Source organism: Sinohyriopsis cumingii, unplaced genomic scaffold, assembly GCF_028554795.1.
Source record: "Sinohyriopsis cumingii isolate HCF-2022 unplaced genomic scaffold, ASM2855479v2 utg001237l, whole genome shotgun sequence".
NCBI lineage: Eukaryota > Metazoa > Mollusca > Bivalvia > Unionida > Unionidae > Sinohyriopsis > Sinohyriopsis cumingii.
In genome coordinates, this window is record NW_028315973.1 from 352,231 (window position 1) to 372,477 (window position 20,247).

The window sequence follows — 20,247 nt, forward strand, 5'->3', positions numbered from 1 at the left end:
GGACTTCTAGCACTGAACTATGAAATCCGTATTGTAGGTGCGTAATGTGAGGATATAAATCGTTTATGGCTCGACTTGTTCATTTTTATAATCAGTGTAAACAACGTATATCAATAACTGGGTACCAGTCATACCTGAAACAACTGAATACACAATGTTAGGGAAATATGTCTATATCATCTGATGTAATGTTATTAATTGGTTTTCTTAACAAAAACTCTGAATTTTTTTACCACCATAATTGAAGGCTATACCCTTCATTTCAATAATGATTTTTTTTTAAACATTAGTGAAGTATTTTGTGTGGAAATTTGGAAGTGGTCCTAGCATGACACCTTATGATTTGTATTATACATACTACATTATTTTTTGTCATTTGAGGGTTTGATCAAGATAAGGGGTGACCAGTGCTGGAGGGATCTGACGTGTATGAACTATCACTATGAGGTAAATCAAACTATTATCTTTTAGTTGTTTTGTATCATTATGTTTGTTACGTTTGGAACATTCAGTGTACATATAGTCAGAAAAGCAGGGGATTTGAGAATGGAATGCTGTTAATTTAAAAATCTCTCTCAAATACATATACGTGAACAGATGCCAAAATATGGATGAAACTGAGTGTGATATTTAAAGATGTTAATTATGTTTCCTTTATTGCATTCACATTAATGTGGAGTAGGCAGTCACTATTTGGACACTACAACATCATCATCTACTGCTATGGTTTTGATTAAGTTTTGTTTTTCTTTTTTATATTTTTTATTTATATACACTATTCTCTGAACTCTTGTATCTTACTTGCTCCATGGACTTTCTTATAAAGTCATAGATGGAATTTATCATGTCAGCACAAATACATCAAGCATTTTATAGGGTCAGCTCAAAACATCTTTGTGCAGATTTTCATTATTAATGTTTACAGCAAAAAGGAGGCATGACAGTTGAAGAAGCAGTGCTCTATAAATTTTCATAAATGCTTCAAATTTTTGTAAATTAATGACTATTTTCTACTGTCACAGATGAAGTAGTTTTATTAATGTATAATCTTAGGAGTAAAGCTGTTTTGATCCACTGATCAATAAGAGCAATAGATAAAGCAAGTTATTTGTTATATAATGGGATTGTGGGGGTTATTCATTGTGAGATACAGAGTGAAAGCTTATTCAGTATTTTTCTCACTTTTGGGTCATGCAGCGTTATATGTGTATCAGTATTTATACCCATTGAAAGCCAAGTGTGCTTGTAATCCCTCTACTGCTAACTTTTTTTATTAAATACTCAACAGGTGAAGCAGGTAAGACATATTCAACAGAATCATTCTTAGGAAAAACCCTAAATTTATTATCAAATTATATGCATGAAAAAAATAGAAAAATCTTTAATTTGGATTGATTTCAGAAACAGGAAATGCTGTAAAATCTGTTACATGCGATATTTTACTTGCGATGTTTTTGACACTGAATTACCAGTTTCATTCTTATATGTAAGATAAATCACTATAAAGCTAATGCAGTACATTCCATTAAATGCTCAATCAACCTTTTGGCTTTCAGGTTAAGGTCACTCCTTTTATAGGAGTTCTTCAAACATGGGCTTGACATGCAAGTCATGGCCTGTTTGTTTATATGTATTCATTGTCTCAACTGTATACAAAATGTCATAAATGGTAGACATTGTGGTCAAAAGTTTACCCAGCCATTTTAAAAATGACTATGTCTTGTTTGCTTCAGTTGAATAGCATCACACAGGGGACATGGCATAGTCTGTGTGATATCCTGGTCACATCATGATCTGTTCATGATACAAACCATACCATAGGGATGATGCTGGCTTTCTTTGTAAAACAGTAAAGATATAAACTTATTGATACTATTTTCGTAAACTTATCAGTATCAGAATGGTTTACATTTATTTATTGTTTCAGACCCAGCCAGTTCCAAATCCAATGAGCTACTATATGCACCAGTCTCCAGAGGTGTTCCACAAGTTTGAGACTCTAAGTAATCACTTTATAGAGCTGATAGCACCATTCTTGTTGTTTATGCCTAGACCCTTCAGGATGATCGGTGGGAGTTTACAGATTCTTTTCCAGGTAAATTGTAAGAGCTTGTTGGGAAGTACTCTGAGAAATTGTATGAAACGTATTCTAATTACACCAGAACCTATATTGGACACCTCATGATAATGTTATGAGATAGTCTTAACATAGTAACAGCTTCTGATATTAAAAATGGTTGTTTTCTAAAACAAAAGGTTCATAAGTGGGGAAAAAAAATCAATTTCAAGCAGTAGAAAACCTGATAAAGACTTTCAAATTTTTGTTTCAAAGAATGTGTAAGCTCTGCTGGACTCTGGGTCACCTGGGTTTAATATGGGGTACTGTGTCTTTTAATTATTTTACATGTAAAAAATGCCTTTTTTCTTCTTCAGAGTACGAAAAATATTCTGTACAAACATTATCACTTTTGGGGAAGCGATCATGTATGACAAAATAAGGAATTGATATTGGGGTCGACTCCAGAAATATCTACATGATTGTCAACATTAAATTCATGTCATCCAAATTAGTTGCACTTAAACAACATTCAATAGTACAATATGTGATTAGAATTTATGTAGATATTTGTGTATTCAAATAGATAAGGTCGTTAACAGTGTTTTTTTTACACATTGTGATCCACCAAAAATATGTCCTGAGATGAGACAGAGGGACAGAAAGAGAAATAAAGATTTCAGCTCTTCTTCATGCCATTTTGCTCAATGTGCCTAGCTGTCCCCAATAAGCTGAGAAAAAGAAAAGAGTAATATTATATAGAAATGTATACAAAATATCTAATTTATATTTAAATATTCACAATATTTATATCCATTTAAACTCTTTTAGTTTAAACCCAAGAATGATAATTTAGCAAGCTGTTGTTTTCTTTGTAAGCAAAAACAGACATCTATATTCCTAACAAAGAATATTACCCTATATCAGAAATACATACTCTTCCTGTAATTTAGCATCATTTGGTCCAATCTTTGATTATACCAAGCATGGTTGTTACTTCATATTCAATGATTTGACCTTTCTGTTGGCAGTATATAAGTTTTGTTGGTTAAGAAACTTACCTGATTAAGCACCTGGCATTACACTATACACTTAGTCCTCATTATTTCCCTCATTGTGTTCACTTGCAATGGACATCAATTTCTGTAACACAAAGCTCATATGTTCAAAATCTTCACATTGTCTTCAAAAAAGGCACTGACTGACTTGTATTAATGGAGACTAATTATGATTTATGTAAAAGATTTTCAAATTAAAAGACATGAAGTCCTGTAAATATCTGTCATATCTTTACCTAAATTTAGCTCGCAATGATGGATACTGGTAAGTGTTATAATAATATGATTGGAAAGATTTGTACATATGATTCAGATGTACAAAATAGCCAAAGGTATTGTACTAATTTCAGTTTACCCTACATTGTATTGAAACATAGCTGGTTATTGGAGAGAAAATCTTAAATATGCACACAAATCCCATGCAAAGAAAAGTTGATACATGGAACAGAGTTTAAGCAAATATTAGGAGCTTTTTTTTGTTGTTTTGCACTGTTTCCCTTTACGCACATTTGTGCATCAGGGATGCACGCTGGAGAAAATTGACACACATTTTGTTGCCATGCGGGTTGTTTTTTTTTGCAGAGGATTTGCATGAATCGATCAGGATTTATTTAATATTCATTGCTTTGGATGAGGGATGGCAACGTGTATACTTTGAGCATAGGCATAGCCTGGTTTCCTGCTTCGTATGCTCCCTGCATTGCACTCCGCTATTTGCATAGCCGAGTGCAACACAGGGAACATACAAAACAGGGAACCAGACTAGCATAGGCAATGTTATGACTGAGTAGCTTCCCCTAATCTTGCGAGCTCATCAAGATGTCATCCAGATGTTTAACGTCAGTGCTTGTTGCACTAGAAAGTGATCACCAGATTAAAACGGCTTGGACTAAGAATCATTAGCAAAGAAAGTGAAAGAAGCAGAACACAGAAGAGTAACTGTGGATCTAACTTTAATGAAAAATGAAGAAAATAATTCCCTTGACTGGAATAAAGCACATCCATTAGGATTACCATGTGCCTTCTGATCACATGATTGGGAAAACTGCAAAAGTAAATAATCCTTTTGTGACAGGGTTTAAGAATTTTTAAAAATCTGCACTTGTTCGCCACAAGATATCTGGAGAACACATTATAACCAAGACATTCTTTCACAACAAAGAAATCAGTAAACTTGATGAGACAAATGTGTTAGTTGGATTACAAAGTCAGGGGTCATTGCAGATTTTGTTGGTTTTTAACTTGCTGCAGTAAAAGAAAGATGTTAAAGTTCAAGTGCAACTTATTAGAAAGAAGATGAATCATTAGCCTCCTTGATTTTTGGATAATTGTGTTCTTGAATGAAGTACAATGAAGCCGATGAGAGTACAACGTTTTATGACAGGCAGTAGATTAACTGCCATTTGGTTAAAAAGGTTTAATTGGCTTTTTGTATTGGCTTATATGTAATGTGTTGTCTAAAATATTGCTACAAAAAGATTATAATGAGACTGTTATAAGTACAACTTGAAAATAAAATAAAAATGAACTAATACAATTATTCTTTGAATGGACAGTGCATTTGTTGGTTAATTGTCCATGTTGGTTTATTTGTATTTTTAGAGAGAGTATATTGTGCAAGTTGCAATATCCTGTTTCATGCTGAAAAAAATATGGGTGAGATGAAAATTTGTCAGTACATTTTTTGACCACCACATTTTTTATTTGACCCCCAGTTCTGACACCTAGGTTTTTTTAACCCTCAATTTTACACCCCTGGGGGATACACTGGTTTTGGTATTTTTTACAACATTCTGGTGCATTTTTATTTTAAAATCTACTTCTTTGTGTGGAAAAGGTTAGTACAGTCAAATAATTAATGGCCTTAATTGATCAGCTATGTACAAAAAAAATCAATGGGTAAAAAAGATTGTAAGAATTACAGTTGCTTAAATCCAACTTTATGGTAGTTCCTTGGATCTGGTAGTGATGGGAATCTGTTAGAAGTTCATGATCGATCACCAGTTGCATACAACTTACTGATAATTGATTATAATCAGTTACTACAAGTAAATGTTAATTTTTGTTTCTTACAGGGTTATATCTTTGTTCAAAAGTGTAAAATGTTAATAAATATACAGGAGTAATCTCTTTTATATATATACTTTAACCTCATAAAAATATTACTTTTTTATTGCATTGTGTTATTTTTGTTCTACAAAAGCAACCTTCTTTGGCTTATCAGTTTTATGCAACTGAAAGACTGTTGCAATCCCCCAGAACACTTTTATTCATATGTGATTTGTCTATGGTTTAAAGTATAGAAGGACATGCTTTTCTTGCTTGTCATTATTTACTAATACTACAATCAAAGCAGTTTAGATTTAAACAAAAAAAAGAACACCAATTATAAAAACTTTCAAATTTATTAACTGAACAATTTATCAGCAAAATCATGTAATTATGTAAAGAAAGAACATCTAAAGCTAAAATTCTTAAAACTTGACTAAAATGTTGTCCACATTAAACAAAATTAAAGGTTTGACTAGTACAGATAATGTCATTTTTCAGAACACTGATAATTGCACTAACAATGAACCAATCATTCGCATTTTACATTTAAACTAAAACAAAACACCAAATAATGTTTACATTTATTAACTTGACAGTTTAACAGCAAAGTCACATAATGATTTAAACTAGAATTCTTAAGACTAGATCAAAATATTATCCATATCACAAGTTAAACAGAAGGTACAATAAAATATAAATCAAATGTTTGAGTAATACTGAACACATAAATCATTTTTCAGAATACTGCTTATTCTTGTTTTTGTTACACCGACACTACCAATATCAGATGGAGCAGCAGCTAGATATCTGGAAATCTCCTGGTGGATGACATCTGTTATTGGCTGTTGACTTTCACCAAGGCAAACAACATCTTGCAACCAATCATCCATGTCAACATTGACCTTTGCTTTCTTGTTTGGTGGACTAGGTGTAACCACAGTTTTACCATTGTCATCTCTGACATTTAGTAGTGCTGGAACTATTGGTAGAGGTGGCAATGTGTCTGAAGGCTGTTCATCACTAGTCCCTGGCTCCACTTTGACATTCACTTTGACATCAGCCATATCAAGAGCAACCTTCAAAAGCAGAGCATGTCCATCTTCTTGCTCACTGTCAGGTGGAAACTCAAGATCCTTCATAGTATGATGCAATAAACAGTCCAACAGAGCTAGATCTTTGTCCTGTGTTCTGTTGTCAAGTTCTTGTCTCATGACATCTTTAAATTTGGCAATTGGAGGTAGATCATTAACATTCGTTTCTATACATTTGGTAAGTTTAAGAAGTATTGGGATAACTTTATGAAGGGTTGGTGATTTGTTTCCGCAAACACTGTTTGTTGCATTCAGGAATGGTGAGAGAACTTCCACAAGTTTTTCAACCAATGCTTGTTTGTCAAATGTATAGACTTAATTTTTCAATGTTGCAGCTGCTGACTTGTTGATGTTTGGGTCACTGATAATAGCCATAATAGCAGGCTCAAGCAGTCATTCAAGCATGTCATGAGTGCTATTCCATCTAGTTGGAACGTCCATCTTGAACTTGTGTCCTCTAGCACCTACGTCAAGTAGTAACTACTGTTTACTCATTAACAAATCATTTATGCTCGTGCTTTGATGGAAAAAGGTCACAAGTTTGCGCCCCTTTGCAATGATTCATGACAGTTCTGGTATAGCTAAAGCTTTTTTCACAATAAGGTTGATTCTGTGACCATAACAGCCAAATCGAGTCCACTGAAGTAAATCAAAAGTCTTTATCTCATTGGCTGCATTATCTGTGACTCCGGTTGGTGTTGGAAGACTCCATTGCCTCTTAGTGGCCAACAGGCTTTCTTTTATGTTTTCCCCAGTGTGACTGCCTTCAACTTTTCGTGTTTCTAACACAACACTTTTCAATTCCAAATCTTTGGAAATAAAATGTGCAGTCACTGTACTATAACTTTCTGTATTTAATGAAGTCCATGCTTCATGAGTAACAGCTATATCCAAAACATCATGTAGTTCCTCTTTCACTTTTTTCTCAACCTGGTCTTTCTTCTCAGCTAGTTTGGAGGACACTGATTTACGACCTGGAATTTCATACCTGAAAATGTAAAGTTTGAAACATTTATTCAGTTTGGAATATTCCTTGTGTCTAAATATAGTGAAAACAATGAATTTATGTAATGTTTAATTAGACAGGACAGCATTATATTTAATGAAACGTTGCTTAATTTAGGTATGAAAATTCAAAATTCAACACCTTACAGTGTTGACGTCTAGAATCAAATGGATTAACACTTTTTGTTTTCTCACTGTCAATTTGAATAAATATTAATAATTTATGGTGTTATCATTCAAAATTTACTTTGGATTAAGAAGCATCACAAAGTTTCTAAAATATTTATGGTTAACGAGGCTCAGCGGAAGAACTTTGCCAGCAATGAGTTTCAAGAGTGCATCATCCATTTCTTTCAGCTTTGTAGCTGACATCCTCTCCGTTAGCTTCTTAAATTGTTCATCAATCTTAGTCTGTTTGGGTGGGGAGGGAACATAAGCACTTCTTGTTGATCCCATTTCCTTATGGTCATGATCAAGATGAAAGGCCAGATTTGTTGTATTGCCTGGAATGTATTTGAAATAAATGTTTTTATATTGAAATAAAAGCAAACAACAAATAATTTATGCACAAGTATATTAAATCAATTGAATCAAATTATTAAAAAAAATGAGACAAGAAAAGGAGGATTTAAATTAATATTAAACTTGCACATATATTTTAAATTTAATCTGCAACATTTTAAAATGTGCTCTTTTGTTTTTAAATAGTGGCATGTTTTAGGGAACATCTGTAGTAAACCTCAGATATCACTTTTCCGTCATATATGCCTAAATAGCAGGATAATCTTCTGATCATTTATGTATTTCAACCATAATCATGACATGGAGCTTTGTTATGAAACGAAATTTGAAGTATTTTAACGACAACAACACATGCTATATAAGAGGAAAGCACACAGTACACAAACAATTTAATGAAAATAAAACTTGATTAAAAATTTTAGATATTGGAATGCCATGAAACGTTTTTCCGAAACGACATTCACCAGATGCATGGTCCGTTATGTAGACAGCATGCACATATATATATATATATATATATATATATATATATATATATATATATATATATATATATATATATATATATATATATATATATATATTTATGTGTGTGTGTGTGTGTGGTAACTTTACAATTGCAGCTCATTTATTTTATATGAGGGTGATCTGTCTCCTAATAATTGCAATTGTCGTTTATATTTGTTTCCAACTTATCCTAAAAGTTTCTAACTATGAAGTATGGTTTTATATTTGGAAGTTATGAAGGGAATAAATAATTCAGCTCTACTGTAGTGGATCGGAAAGCTTATATCATACTGTTTCCACAGTCATACAATGTAAGGCATATCACATGATAATTTTGTTTTTGTGTAACACCAAAATAAAATTAGAATACTGTTCATTTTTTGCAGTATGTATTGGAGTATGTGTTTGCCAAAAATATAAAGAACCAAATGTATCGCCTTGTTGATTTCAATGAAAATAGCTGGACCTACCTTTGTTTGCATATTCCTTTCTGCAGATTTTGCATATGACCTTCATCGTATCTAAATTCTCCTTTGTCGGTGGACCCTCCTGTGCTTTGTAAAATCCGAAATATGTCCAAACGCGAGAACGAGCTTTTCCTCCAGGATATGGATATATTGTTTTGGGATCATTTTCATCCATGGCACATATATGATATTTAGTGGCATTTTAAATTTTTTGTTCGGAATCCTCGGTTTTCTTCCCAACAAACAAAGGGAGGGAACTAGTCTGTGTCTGGCGCTTCACAGTTGTCTCCCTTACCATGCAACCGATTATGGCGTTTCATAATCAGTTAGCGAATTGGTTCACCCAACCAACTGATTATCGATTATAATCGATAATCAGAACAACACTAGGATCTGGGCACAAAATTTGTTGAACCCTGCTCTAGTAAAGAGAATATTTGCTTCAAAACCAAAGAGAAATTTAAACCCTTGAGTTTAAAACCTTTCCTCATTTTTGATCATGCCGTATATACCACTTGTAAGTTGAGTCCAGTTGCAAACAAAATAAACCCTTATCTGCCATTGCGTAAAATGGTGGCAGCTTAGGGTCTGTGTTCTTTTTGCCACTGATTATTTCTAACAAACTACAGAGACCCAGATCTACTGCACATTATGTAATGTCATGTCTGTGTCTGTGCAGTGTGCAGTTGGTCTTACAACTGAATATATATGGTACATTTGTTTTAAGTGATTGATTTACAATTCATGTAATGCTCAATATCTAATGTTTTTCTTGCTACAACAGGTGGTCCTAATTATAAGTGGTAACCTCAGTTTTCTAAATTGGCTGACCATACTGCCAAGTTTGGCATGTTTTGATGATGCCAGCATTGCCTGGATGTTCTCAGGGCAACAGGGGTCCGTGTTTTATAAAGTGTGGAAAATACAACAGGGTGAAAAGGATGGAAAATCACGGAGTCTCAATGTTTGTAAGAATTTTCTTAACTACTGACATTGCCTGATCTTTAAATAAAATGCATTATTTATCTCTTCCAGAAATTCTGTTGAACAATAATATTTCAGTTAGGAAATGAAGTGTTGTAGAAATGATTGTGTAATCATAGACTCATAATATCTTAATAGCTTCACAAGCAAACTAGTATATAGCAGCATTCAAGAATCCAGCCAATGTAGATTTTGTATGGATCGGTTTTCTTAAAGGTAAGTGTTAGAGTGATCTGTCCTGTAATTATTTTTACAGAGGACAAGAGGGACACTTCTTATTAAGCATTAGTGGCACTTTTAATGAGTGAAGGGGCACTTCTAGCATTAGGGGCACTTTTAATGAGTGAAGGTTCACTTATAGTATATAGGGCACTTTTAGTGAGTGAAGGTACACTTCTAGCATATAGGGCACTTTTAATGAGTGAAGGGACACTTATAGCATTAGGGGCACTTTTAATGAGTGAAGGGACACTTTTAGCATTAAGGGCACTTTTAATGAGTGAAGGGGCACTTCTAGCACTAGGGGCACTTTTAATGAAGGACAGGGGAACTCCTGGCATTAAGGGCACTTTTAGTGAAGGAAAGGACATTTCTAGCATTAGGGGCACTTTTAATAAAAGAATGGGCACTTCTAGCATTGGCAGCTCTTTCAATGAAGGACAGAGGAACTCCTAGCATTAGGGGCACTTTTATTGAGTGAGAGGATACTTCTAGCATTAGGGGCACTTTTAATGAGTGAAGGGACACTTTTAGCATATGGGGCACTTTTAATGAGTGAAGGGACATTTCTAGCATTGGGGCACTTTTAATGAGTGAAGAGACACTTCTAGCATTGTGGGCACTTTTAATTGAGGAAGTGGCACTTCTACCATTAGAGGCACTTTTAATGAAGGAAGGTGCACTTTTTCAGTAATAAAAGGACTTAGTACCAATGATCACTTTTGATTTTCGACTTCTTGGAAGTGTGAAAAGACTAAAATTAACTTGTCTATTTATCCTAAATTAAATATATAGAAAAATAAAATGGCGTTTTGATGATTGGGGGTAGGGGTCCACCATAAAGTAAGTTATGTAGGTAACTAAAGATTACAATGAAGAAATTATTTGAAATAAGAGACATAACAGATAAATACACTATACTGTTGCAAGTTGCTCTGCATCTTACATTGGTCCCCATATTACCAAAGATATGCATGGTAGGATGTTGCTTCCTCAAGCAAATTGTTGCAGAGTAGACTGATTGAACCAAAACATTATGGTCACCAGAGACAAATGATTACCATTTATGGGTGTCCAACCAGAATTTACTGCACATCAGAGCATGGTAAAAAAAAATATATGAATCCAGACTTGTACCACCAGATGGCTCTGCAGTATTTCATGTCATTGAATCGTTAGCATTCATATAAGTAGTATCTTATTTATAAACCTTTTCACAATAAAAGAACATTAAAAACACATGGGATCAAAGGTTGGATAAAATTTGCAGAGAATATACTATATTGTTTTAGAGAGAGAAGCATTTTATTATTAAAGTACAATTGTGTATAACTAGTCACTGAGATTTCATTGTTTATATTAATGCAGGTAACTACATTCGTAGAGTTTTCAACATCGGCCTGGGGGTCCTGATAGCATACCTGAGTATACCAGTGGTTCAGAACCTTCTGTCTTCAAGACAAGCTATGAACACATCCTTTGATCCATTTAGGCTTGTCAATACCTATGGGGCTTTTGGAAGGTAAAATTAGGTTTGAATCAACATTATTTTGTTATTCTATCCTATTACATGGTTGCACCTATGATATTGTTTTGACAAGACTACTAAAATGCAAAATTTAATGTAATAATTTTGAATTAGTGCAGGCATGAATCACATAAAAAATAAGAATTTGGCTGCAAATTGTCATGCATTGTAGATATTTTGTTCGCAGGAAATGTAAAAATTACCTGTTTTGCTCTTGTACAGCATTTCTGTTATGGAACAGTGAATTACATCAGTGCTTTCTGTGTGTCACAAGCTGAATATGGATTGAGTATTGGTTTATCTATACTATACTTGCTCTGATGACCACTCTGGTGGCCTAAGTGGTTGGAGTGTCTGCCATGGATACAGGATGTCTTGGGTTCGAACCCCAGCTGAGTTATACCAAAGACTTATAAAAATGGTGCTAGCAGCTGCCTTGCTTGGCAATCAGCATTAAGAGGTTAGTGTTAGGACTGGCCAGCTTGATGTCAGGATAATGTGACTGGGTGAGACATGATGCTACATGTCTGCAGCATGATGCCCATGTGTTAGACAACTCTATAAACTGCCTCACTGCAAACATCATAGCAATGAGACTGAAAAATTGTTAATGCTACATTAAAAACCCAGATTTCACACACATACTTTGATGACTTTTTCTTGCATGTCTGTTGGTTGAAGAACAGTGGGTAGCTGGGGAATGCTGAATTCATTTGAAAAAATGGTTGAGTCTCTTTAACAATATTCTGATCACTTTTGGATCATTGTGTTCAGACGTATTGATTTTATTAAAGAAAATGGACTAGTTCAAACAACTTCAGCAATCCTCAGCTACCGTCACTCTTAACCAGTTTAAAAACACAACCACTGGATTGTGACTGGACTAATTGTTATAAGGGAAAAATGCATCATTGTAAGGATAGTATGAATAAAGCATTTAGATGCCAGTCCTTGAGACTGAGTCAGTATGGCTGCCAACTTGGTGAGATATTCTTGAAAATTTCACCTCCATTTCCACAGTTGATGCAGTTGGAACACAGCACTGATGGTTATGACACTACGATGCTGATGACTGTTCCGTACATAATAAATTTATAAATGCATAATTAGTGTATAAATAAATACATAATAAATTTATGTCTTACATTGTAGGACTAAGGTCAGTGTAGACATTAGTTAAAGTAATGCCAGCACATTGATCAACAACAGATTTTGGTTTACGGTTTCAGTGTTGAGCTGTTCCTGTTAATAAAATATAGGGTGCACAGCAAACCTTGCCTTGGATGAACCACTTGAAATTGAGCAGAGAACATAAACCGGTCACTCATTTTATTGGTGATTTATAAAATCAGATACCTGTTATAATTTATTACATTTTTAAATATGATGTCAGTATCATTGTGGGGTGGGTGTATTTTATATTGACTCATCATTCTGCAATTTGATCAGTTTCTTGTGTACATAGTTTCTTTACTTTTTATCCTCCTGAAAGACTTTCATGTTTAGCTAGTTATAATCCCTTTGCATTGTCTTTTATGTTGAAACATCCCAATCTGATTAAAATCGGATCACCATAGTCCTACACAAAGATCTGATGGACAACAAAAAGAGGTCATGTGTTCTGATAGCATCACATTTGCCTGGTATTTGATTAAAATGGTATAGCAAGATCATTTGGTTTGGATTTAATGGCACAGCAACACAAATAGGTTATTTAGTGCCAAGGCATTTAATTACATCCTTCCATCCATTTGTTCATCAGTCTATTTCATTTCTAAACAATAACTTGAGTTCTCTACAATTTATTATTGCCAGACTTTATAAACAGCCTTCATATGGGCCAAGGAAGAGGCCTGTCAGCATTTGAGTCAAACGATCAAAGTTCAGGGTCCCTATATCTAAGAAGAAGAATGATTTCTGCACTAAAGCATTGGTTCTGTATCACAGGCCTGGACCAGACTTCATAGATAACTTGTACTTGGAGTAAGAAAAAATGCCATCAGTTTAGGTGTCAAAAGGTAAAGGTCACTATGACTGAAAGAATAAAACTGTTTCCACATAATAACTTAAGTTCTACATCACTGACCTGTACTAAACTTTGTGGATGGCTTGCTCTTGGAGCAATGTAGAAGCATATTGATTTGGAGGCAAAAGGTCAAAGGTTATGGTCGCTGGTAGATAAATCAAAAATGGTTTCTTCCAAAATAAATTCAATTTTCATCCACATACCTTTGCCAATGTTTGGGGACAGTTTATATATTTGATTAGAAAGAAGCCTATTGATTTTGGGGTAGAAGGGTCAGAGGTCAAATACACTGAATGAAAGAAGAAAGATAGTTTTTGTATAATGAATCTAGTTTTATACCATGTATTATGACCAAAATTTGTTGAGGTCTTAAGCATAGAGTCTGGAAGTTGGGAGTCAAAGGTCATGGTCATTGCGACTCCAAGAAAAATGGGTTTTGTTAAAGGCTTTTGTTTCAGAGTAAGTTTCTTGCCCACACTTTGTGGATGGCTTGCACTTAGGTAAAATAAAGAAACGTATAGATTTTCTGATGTAAAGGTCACAGTCATGGTAAATCAAATAAGAAAAAAAAGTTTAGTTCAATTCACATACCTTGTCCAAAGGTAAAGGTTACTTGGTGTGGGTCATTTAAACTATTTGGTTAACCATACCTTACTAGCTCCTACACAAACAACTGTTAAGCATGGAGTGATTATATTATGTATTGTTCATGGTACCTATATTACCCTACTAGTTCCTATGCAGACACAGAGTGGTGATTATACATCATTTATGGTACAAAATGGTGTGGTGGTCTTTTGTATTATTTATGGTACCTATGCTATCCTTCTAGTTTCTGTGCAGACACACTGTGGTGATATTATATATCGCTTATGGTACCTGTTATCCTACTAGTTCCTACACAGATATAGGTTGGTGATATTATGTATCATTTATGATATTTACATTATGTCATAAAAAATATATCTTTTGAACCTATTTTAATTTTTATGGACTTATCTTTTCTGAATCTGCAATGTTTTACAAACACAAATCTAGTTAGGATTGTGTTTTGTCTAACAACAAGGAGTTTTCTCAACTTTGCTTTAATTTTAATTTAATTTTAATTTACAGCAGACTATATTTTATGTTTCAGTGTAACAAAAGAAAGGACTGAAGTAATATTTCAAGGCACAGATTCTGTCAACCCTTATGACCCCAATGTCAGGTGGGAAGAATATGAGTTCAAATGCAAGCCTGGCCATATAACACGGTGGCCATGTTTGATATCACCCTACCACTTCAGGTTGGACTGGCTCATGTGGTTTGCTGCTTTTCAGGTAAAGATAGATTCATTCCCCACGATCAAGAACACAATTTTTATTCCACAAAATCAATTATAGTGTTAAAAATGGTTACATTTATGGAATTTAATTGTTCCTCTGTCAAATACATTACCCAGTCACGTTAGGAAAAAATTTGATTACATCCTGAATCCAACTTTCCTGAAAAGTTGACGTCTTTTCTGTCTTTAAAGATATGCAAAGGGAAGCAACTTTTACAGATCACCTCCCCTGTGCATCATTACTTGGTCACTCGTATATCAGATTTGTCGATCAGTTTTAAGCTTTTACTGAAATGTCAGTGTTACGTGGGAGGACCTGAATACATTAGCATTGGAAAAAAATTCTGATCATCCAGCTTCAATATTTCTGTTTTTACTCTGTGTCAGTTTTTTTAAAGTTTTACTTTATTTTAAATTTTAGTAAATTTTTCATTTTTAACAGGTCATCAGTTGATCTTTTCTTCTGTTTACATGTTTGTATTTCTGGAAATTATAGGATACACTGCAATATTTTCATTATAGGTGTTTCTTGTTAGCAAGTTTCAACTAAGTCATTTTTATATTTTGTATTTTGGTAATTCTTTCAATGTATCACAGGTAGAATGATGTCCAAATACAAGAAGTATATGAAGTTCAAAGTTACAGAAGACATTAAAATGTGTCTTTTATATACTAAACTTAGTGTTTGAAGTGTATAGTCCAAGGGGGTCTTGTTGGGTTTCTTAAGAAAGCAGATCAATGGCAAAGAGAAGAGAATGCATTCCAAGTCTTCAGATGCAGACACACTCAGCACCCATATGAATCCAAAATCAATGGCAAGTATTATGGGGGATAGAGTGATTGCACTACAACCTCCCCCCATGTAATGCTGATAGTTATAGTCACTTTACATGCCATGGAAAGTGTTCATATGGACCCTGTCTAGTTATTGTGGGAGTTGCAGATGCAAAGACAGACCATAAGGTGACCACTAGATTTGCTACAAGGTTATCATCCTACCTGTAGACATAGGGGATGATCCCCCCCTCCCCCTTAGCAACCCAGTGCTTGGACTTAGTGCTGGTAAGACCAGGTGCATGGTGTATCAGCCTCATCTGTCAGGCGTCTATAATTTCAGTGACTTGTACCACTTTTATGCTGTCCCAACTGCTGACCTGTCTGTGCTGCTGGACAATCGTATCACTTCTTGGTCAACAGATTTTCATTTCTTCTTCAAATACATTACTCAAGCATAATACCTTAGGAGAACTACTACTACCTTCCAGGCTAAAACGTTTTAGCTGAAAAGCTAAAAGAAATCTGCCCACCTGGCAGTTAGATAGGGTGATGTCCCCTTGATACTGGAATTTGGTGCCAAATCCAGCAAATTCTTCAATTACTGCTTCCATTCAAGCCAAGTAGCATACTCTGTACAGACAAAATCCATACAAGTATTTTGGAAGTTTTCTACCTTAAAGAAAGTCGGAGGACTTTCATCTGTGTAGGAAAGTGCAGTAAAAACTGTTATGAGCGACCTCTGCTGTGAGCGACCACCTGTCATTTCCAACCACAATCGTAATGCAGATTGATTTTATTATATAAATGCCGTCATGAGCTACCACCTGCTGAACATGACCAGCAACCACGATGTCTTGGCAAAATATGCATTTTGACACTGCTATGAACGACTGCACTGCAAAAATAGGGATAAACTCCACCGACCTTTATTTAATCCAGTGACCACTTATACGTTCTAAAACAAAAAAGAGGTTGGTATAAAGTATGTACAGAATATCCCAGCACTTAACCTGGTCAAAACCATCTTGACAGTCGATATTACAACTGAGCACTAATAATGTTAACACCTTGTACCTTAATAACAATGGAAGAACCTACAACTAAAAAGAGAAAAATTGTAAAGCTGGAGAAAATATTTATTGTAACTGAAAGAAGTGAAAAAGAGCATGCCACTATCAAAATATTGGTTTAAGCATCGGTAAAACAAATTTAGTGTGTTATAAAGGAAAAGGATTAAATCAGAAACAATTTCATATGCTAATACATGTACATGGGATCTTCAAATGTAAATTTAATTTTATGTTTATGATGGAAGTATATCTTATTGCTTTATAATTTTTTTCAGATGGATGCATGCAATATTTTAGCAAGAATTATTAATAAAGAATAGAATATATGTACAGTGATTGTGGTTATTTTTCTTTAAAATGTTCTTAAACTAGACCTTGAAAACTGGTCATTTTGAACAAGCCTGATATGAGAGACCACCTGTCTTGAGAGATTGTTTTTTGTTGGCAGAAGGAATGGTCTCGCAAAACAGGTTTTACTGTATATTCCATCTGTAATTTCCAGCTTTCCTGTTCTTCTTTCATTGATGACAAAGTTTCTGACTTTTCACTTTGCTGTCTTTATACTTTGGCACCCTGGGTACATACCTCCACGGTATGCTAAAGTTGTAATTTAGTGGTCCATGTCTGGTGATTGATATAGAAAACTCATATTATTGCTGTATAATTTATCGCTAAGTTCAGATACAAACAGGTATGTATTGTTTTGTCATTACTATAAGAGATGCTACAGTGATTTTACTTGTATATAATAATAATAATAACGAGGACTTTGTATAGTGCCTAATCTTTAGAAGCTCTAAGCGCTTTACATCATTAGACAACACCTATAACATAAAAAACATATAATGCCATGATTACAAAAACAAACACCATGAAATTAGAAAACATTAAAAAAACATGCTGAGAATATTTAAGGTAGGAAGCATTATTAGGTCTTTAAGTTTGTTCTTGCAGTCGAAATAAGTGAGTTTTGAGAACCCTCTTGAATGTGATCACTGTGTCTTCATGTCTAAGTTCAGTGGGCAATTCATTCCACGTTGCTGGGCCCTGGTATGCAAAAGAACACTGTCCATATGACTTTGTTTTCATAGTGGGAATAATGAGTATATGATTGTCAGAAGAGGAGCATAAGTATCTTGCTGGTGTGTACACATGGGTGAGGTCGGATAGGTATGTTGGACTAGAGTCCGACAGTGAAACTTAGCACAGAGAACAAATTTTGTGTTTGATTCTGGATCGAATGGATAACCAGTGTAGGGTACAGAGCAGCGGGGAGGTGTGCTCTGATCGTGGTACTCTAAGTATGATCCGAGCAGCTGTGTTTTGAAGTTTCTAGCAGATATTGAGAATAACCAGACAGAATTGAGTTACAATAGTCCAGTCTTGAAAGTACTAATGAACACAAGTGTTTTAGTGGCATCAGCTGAAAGATATTTGCGAATTGAGCTGATGAGTCTCAGCTCAAGATATGCAGCCTTGCATATGTTCATGACATGTTGGTGCAGTGTGAGAGTACTGTCCAGAGTAACACCTAGGTTTCATACTGATTGTGTGAATTTAATGTTGGTGTTGCTGATATTTATTGTTTGAGGTAAAGGATGTGAATGGGAAAGTCTTTCTGTTGTGATCAGAATGGCTTCAGTTTTATCATCATTCATCTGCAGCTTGTTACATGTCATCCATGATTTCACATCAGAAATGCATCTCTCTACACCTTTGATGGTAGCATCAACTTCAGATGGGTGGCTAGATTTGTATATTTGAGTGTCATCAGTGTACAATTGGTGAGACACTGGATGATGATCTATGACACTGGAGAGCGATTGAGTGTACAGAATGAAGAGAACAGGTCCAAGAACAGACCCCTGTGGAACACCACAACATAGATCACCTGGGCTGGAGTGTATTCCATTTGCAGATACAATTTGTGTCCTGTTGACCAAGTAGGACTTTAACCACAATAAGGCTTTATCATGAATGCCAAATACATGCTGGAGACGGTGAAGTAATATATCATGGTCTGTTGTGTCAAATGCTGCAGACAAATAAAAGAGGGTGAGGACTGTAATCTTTCCGCTATCCAACACAGAGAGAATGTCATTAACTACTTTTAGAAGAGTAGTTTCAGTCCTGTGGCAAGGGCGATATGCAGATTCTACATTACTAAAAAGACTGTTTGAATTTAGATGAGATACAAGCTGGGATAGAACAACCTTTTCTAAGATTTTTTATATGAATGGGAGATTAGAAACTGGGCGGTAGTTGTTTAAATTGTTATGGTCTAGAGTTGGTTTCTTCAGCAGAGGCTTTACAATGGCAGTTTTGAAAAATGATGGAAATTCCCCGGATGAGAGAGAGAGCTATTAATAACATCAGTTAGTGAAGGCAATACTTGATCTAAGCACTCAAGCAGCAGTGATGTTGGAATTGGATCAAGTTCACATGACTTTGGCGCACTGTTCATCAGGATTGTATGTACGAAATCCTTAGAGACAGGTTAAAATGCTGCTAATGGTTGCCGCTCAAATTCTGTATCCCAGCTGTATGGTGACGACGAGTCAATTGAAATTGTGGTGTCAAGCTTATCTCTGATGGTTTGTACTTTGTCATGGAAGAAATTTGCAAACATGTCCAGAAGAAGGTAGTTGGCAGTGCTGTAGATTTGTTCTTTGACGTTAGCTTGTTAGTAATCTTGAAGAGCTCTTTGCACTGGAACTTTCCATGATCTTAGTAGTGTAGTGGGCTGATTTTGCAGCATGGACTATATTTGTGACATTCTTCTTAGCGGCTTCATAGATTTCTTATGAATAGTGAGTCTGGTGGAAAGCCAAAGCCTCTCAGCTTTACGGTGGTCTCTTTTAGCAGTGCGAAGCTGGTCCCTAACACTGCTCTACCATGGAGAACACCTTTGAATTGATACTCTGCACTTGGTAGCTGGGACATGTTTGTCAAGTAATGAACGCAGGCAGTTATCAAGTTGTTCTGCTGTAGGCAGTAAGCAAGTTGTTAGGTTAGCTTGGATGTCGTGCATTAGTTTAGTTCTATTTATCATACGGAGGTTTCTCTTAGTAGCAGATAAAGGTGGAGGGTTAGGGGCTGATACGTCAAGATGGCATATAATGCAGAGGTGATCTGATGCAAGGTCATGGGATACCAGGGAGGACTGTAGAATGTTATCATCAGGTCTATGAACAATCCAGTCTAAAATGTGACAATGTTTATGAGTGGGTTGGTTAACTGACTGTTTGAGGTTGAAAACATTAATGCAATCTATAAGTTTTGATGTATTTGAGTTTCCGGGACAGTCAAAGTGAAAGTTGAAAGCTCCAAGAATAATCAGGTTGCCACCTATCGAATTTCCATAGTCCAGGAGATTCAGAAACTGCTCCAAAAAGAGAGAGTCAGCCAACCTGTTTTTTCTACTAGGAGTAGAGCAATATAGGCAGAAAAAATGGACTGACCTTTGCTCCAGTGTGAGTGTGGTTTGGACTAGTTTAAATGATGTGTGGTCGAAATTGAATGTTATGGTGTGGTTAAGACGTTTTATCGAGTTCTTTGTGA

At 35.1% G+C, this 20,247-nt stretch overlaps 1 protein-coding gene across 3 annotated transcripts in view; it reads left to right on the plus strand.

Moving 5' to 3' along the window:
- Positions 1–20,247, plus strand: part of LOC149772700 (lipase maturation factor 1-like) — an 82,022-nt gene that overhangs the window by 22,541 nt on the left and 39,234 nt on the right. For all 3 annotated transcript variants that reach the window (XM_089947463.1, XM_089947462.1, XM_089947461.1), the window contains 5 exons: positions 382–447; positions 1,928–2,095; positions 9,543–9,726; positions 11,330–11,483; positions 14,651–14,834. In XM_089947463.1, the coding sequence (XP_089803589.1) occupies positions 382–447; positions 1,928–2,095; positions 9,543–9,726; positions 11,330–11,483; positions 14,651–14,834 (756 nt within the window). The remainder of the gene's footprint in view (positions 1–381; positions 448–1,927; positions 2,096–9,542; positions 9,727–11,329; positions 11,484–14,650; positions 14,835–20,247) is intronic.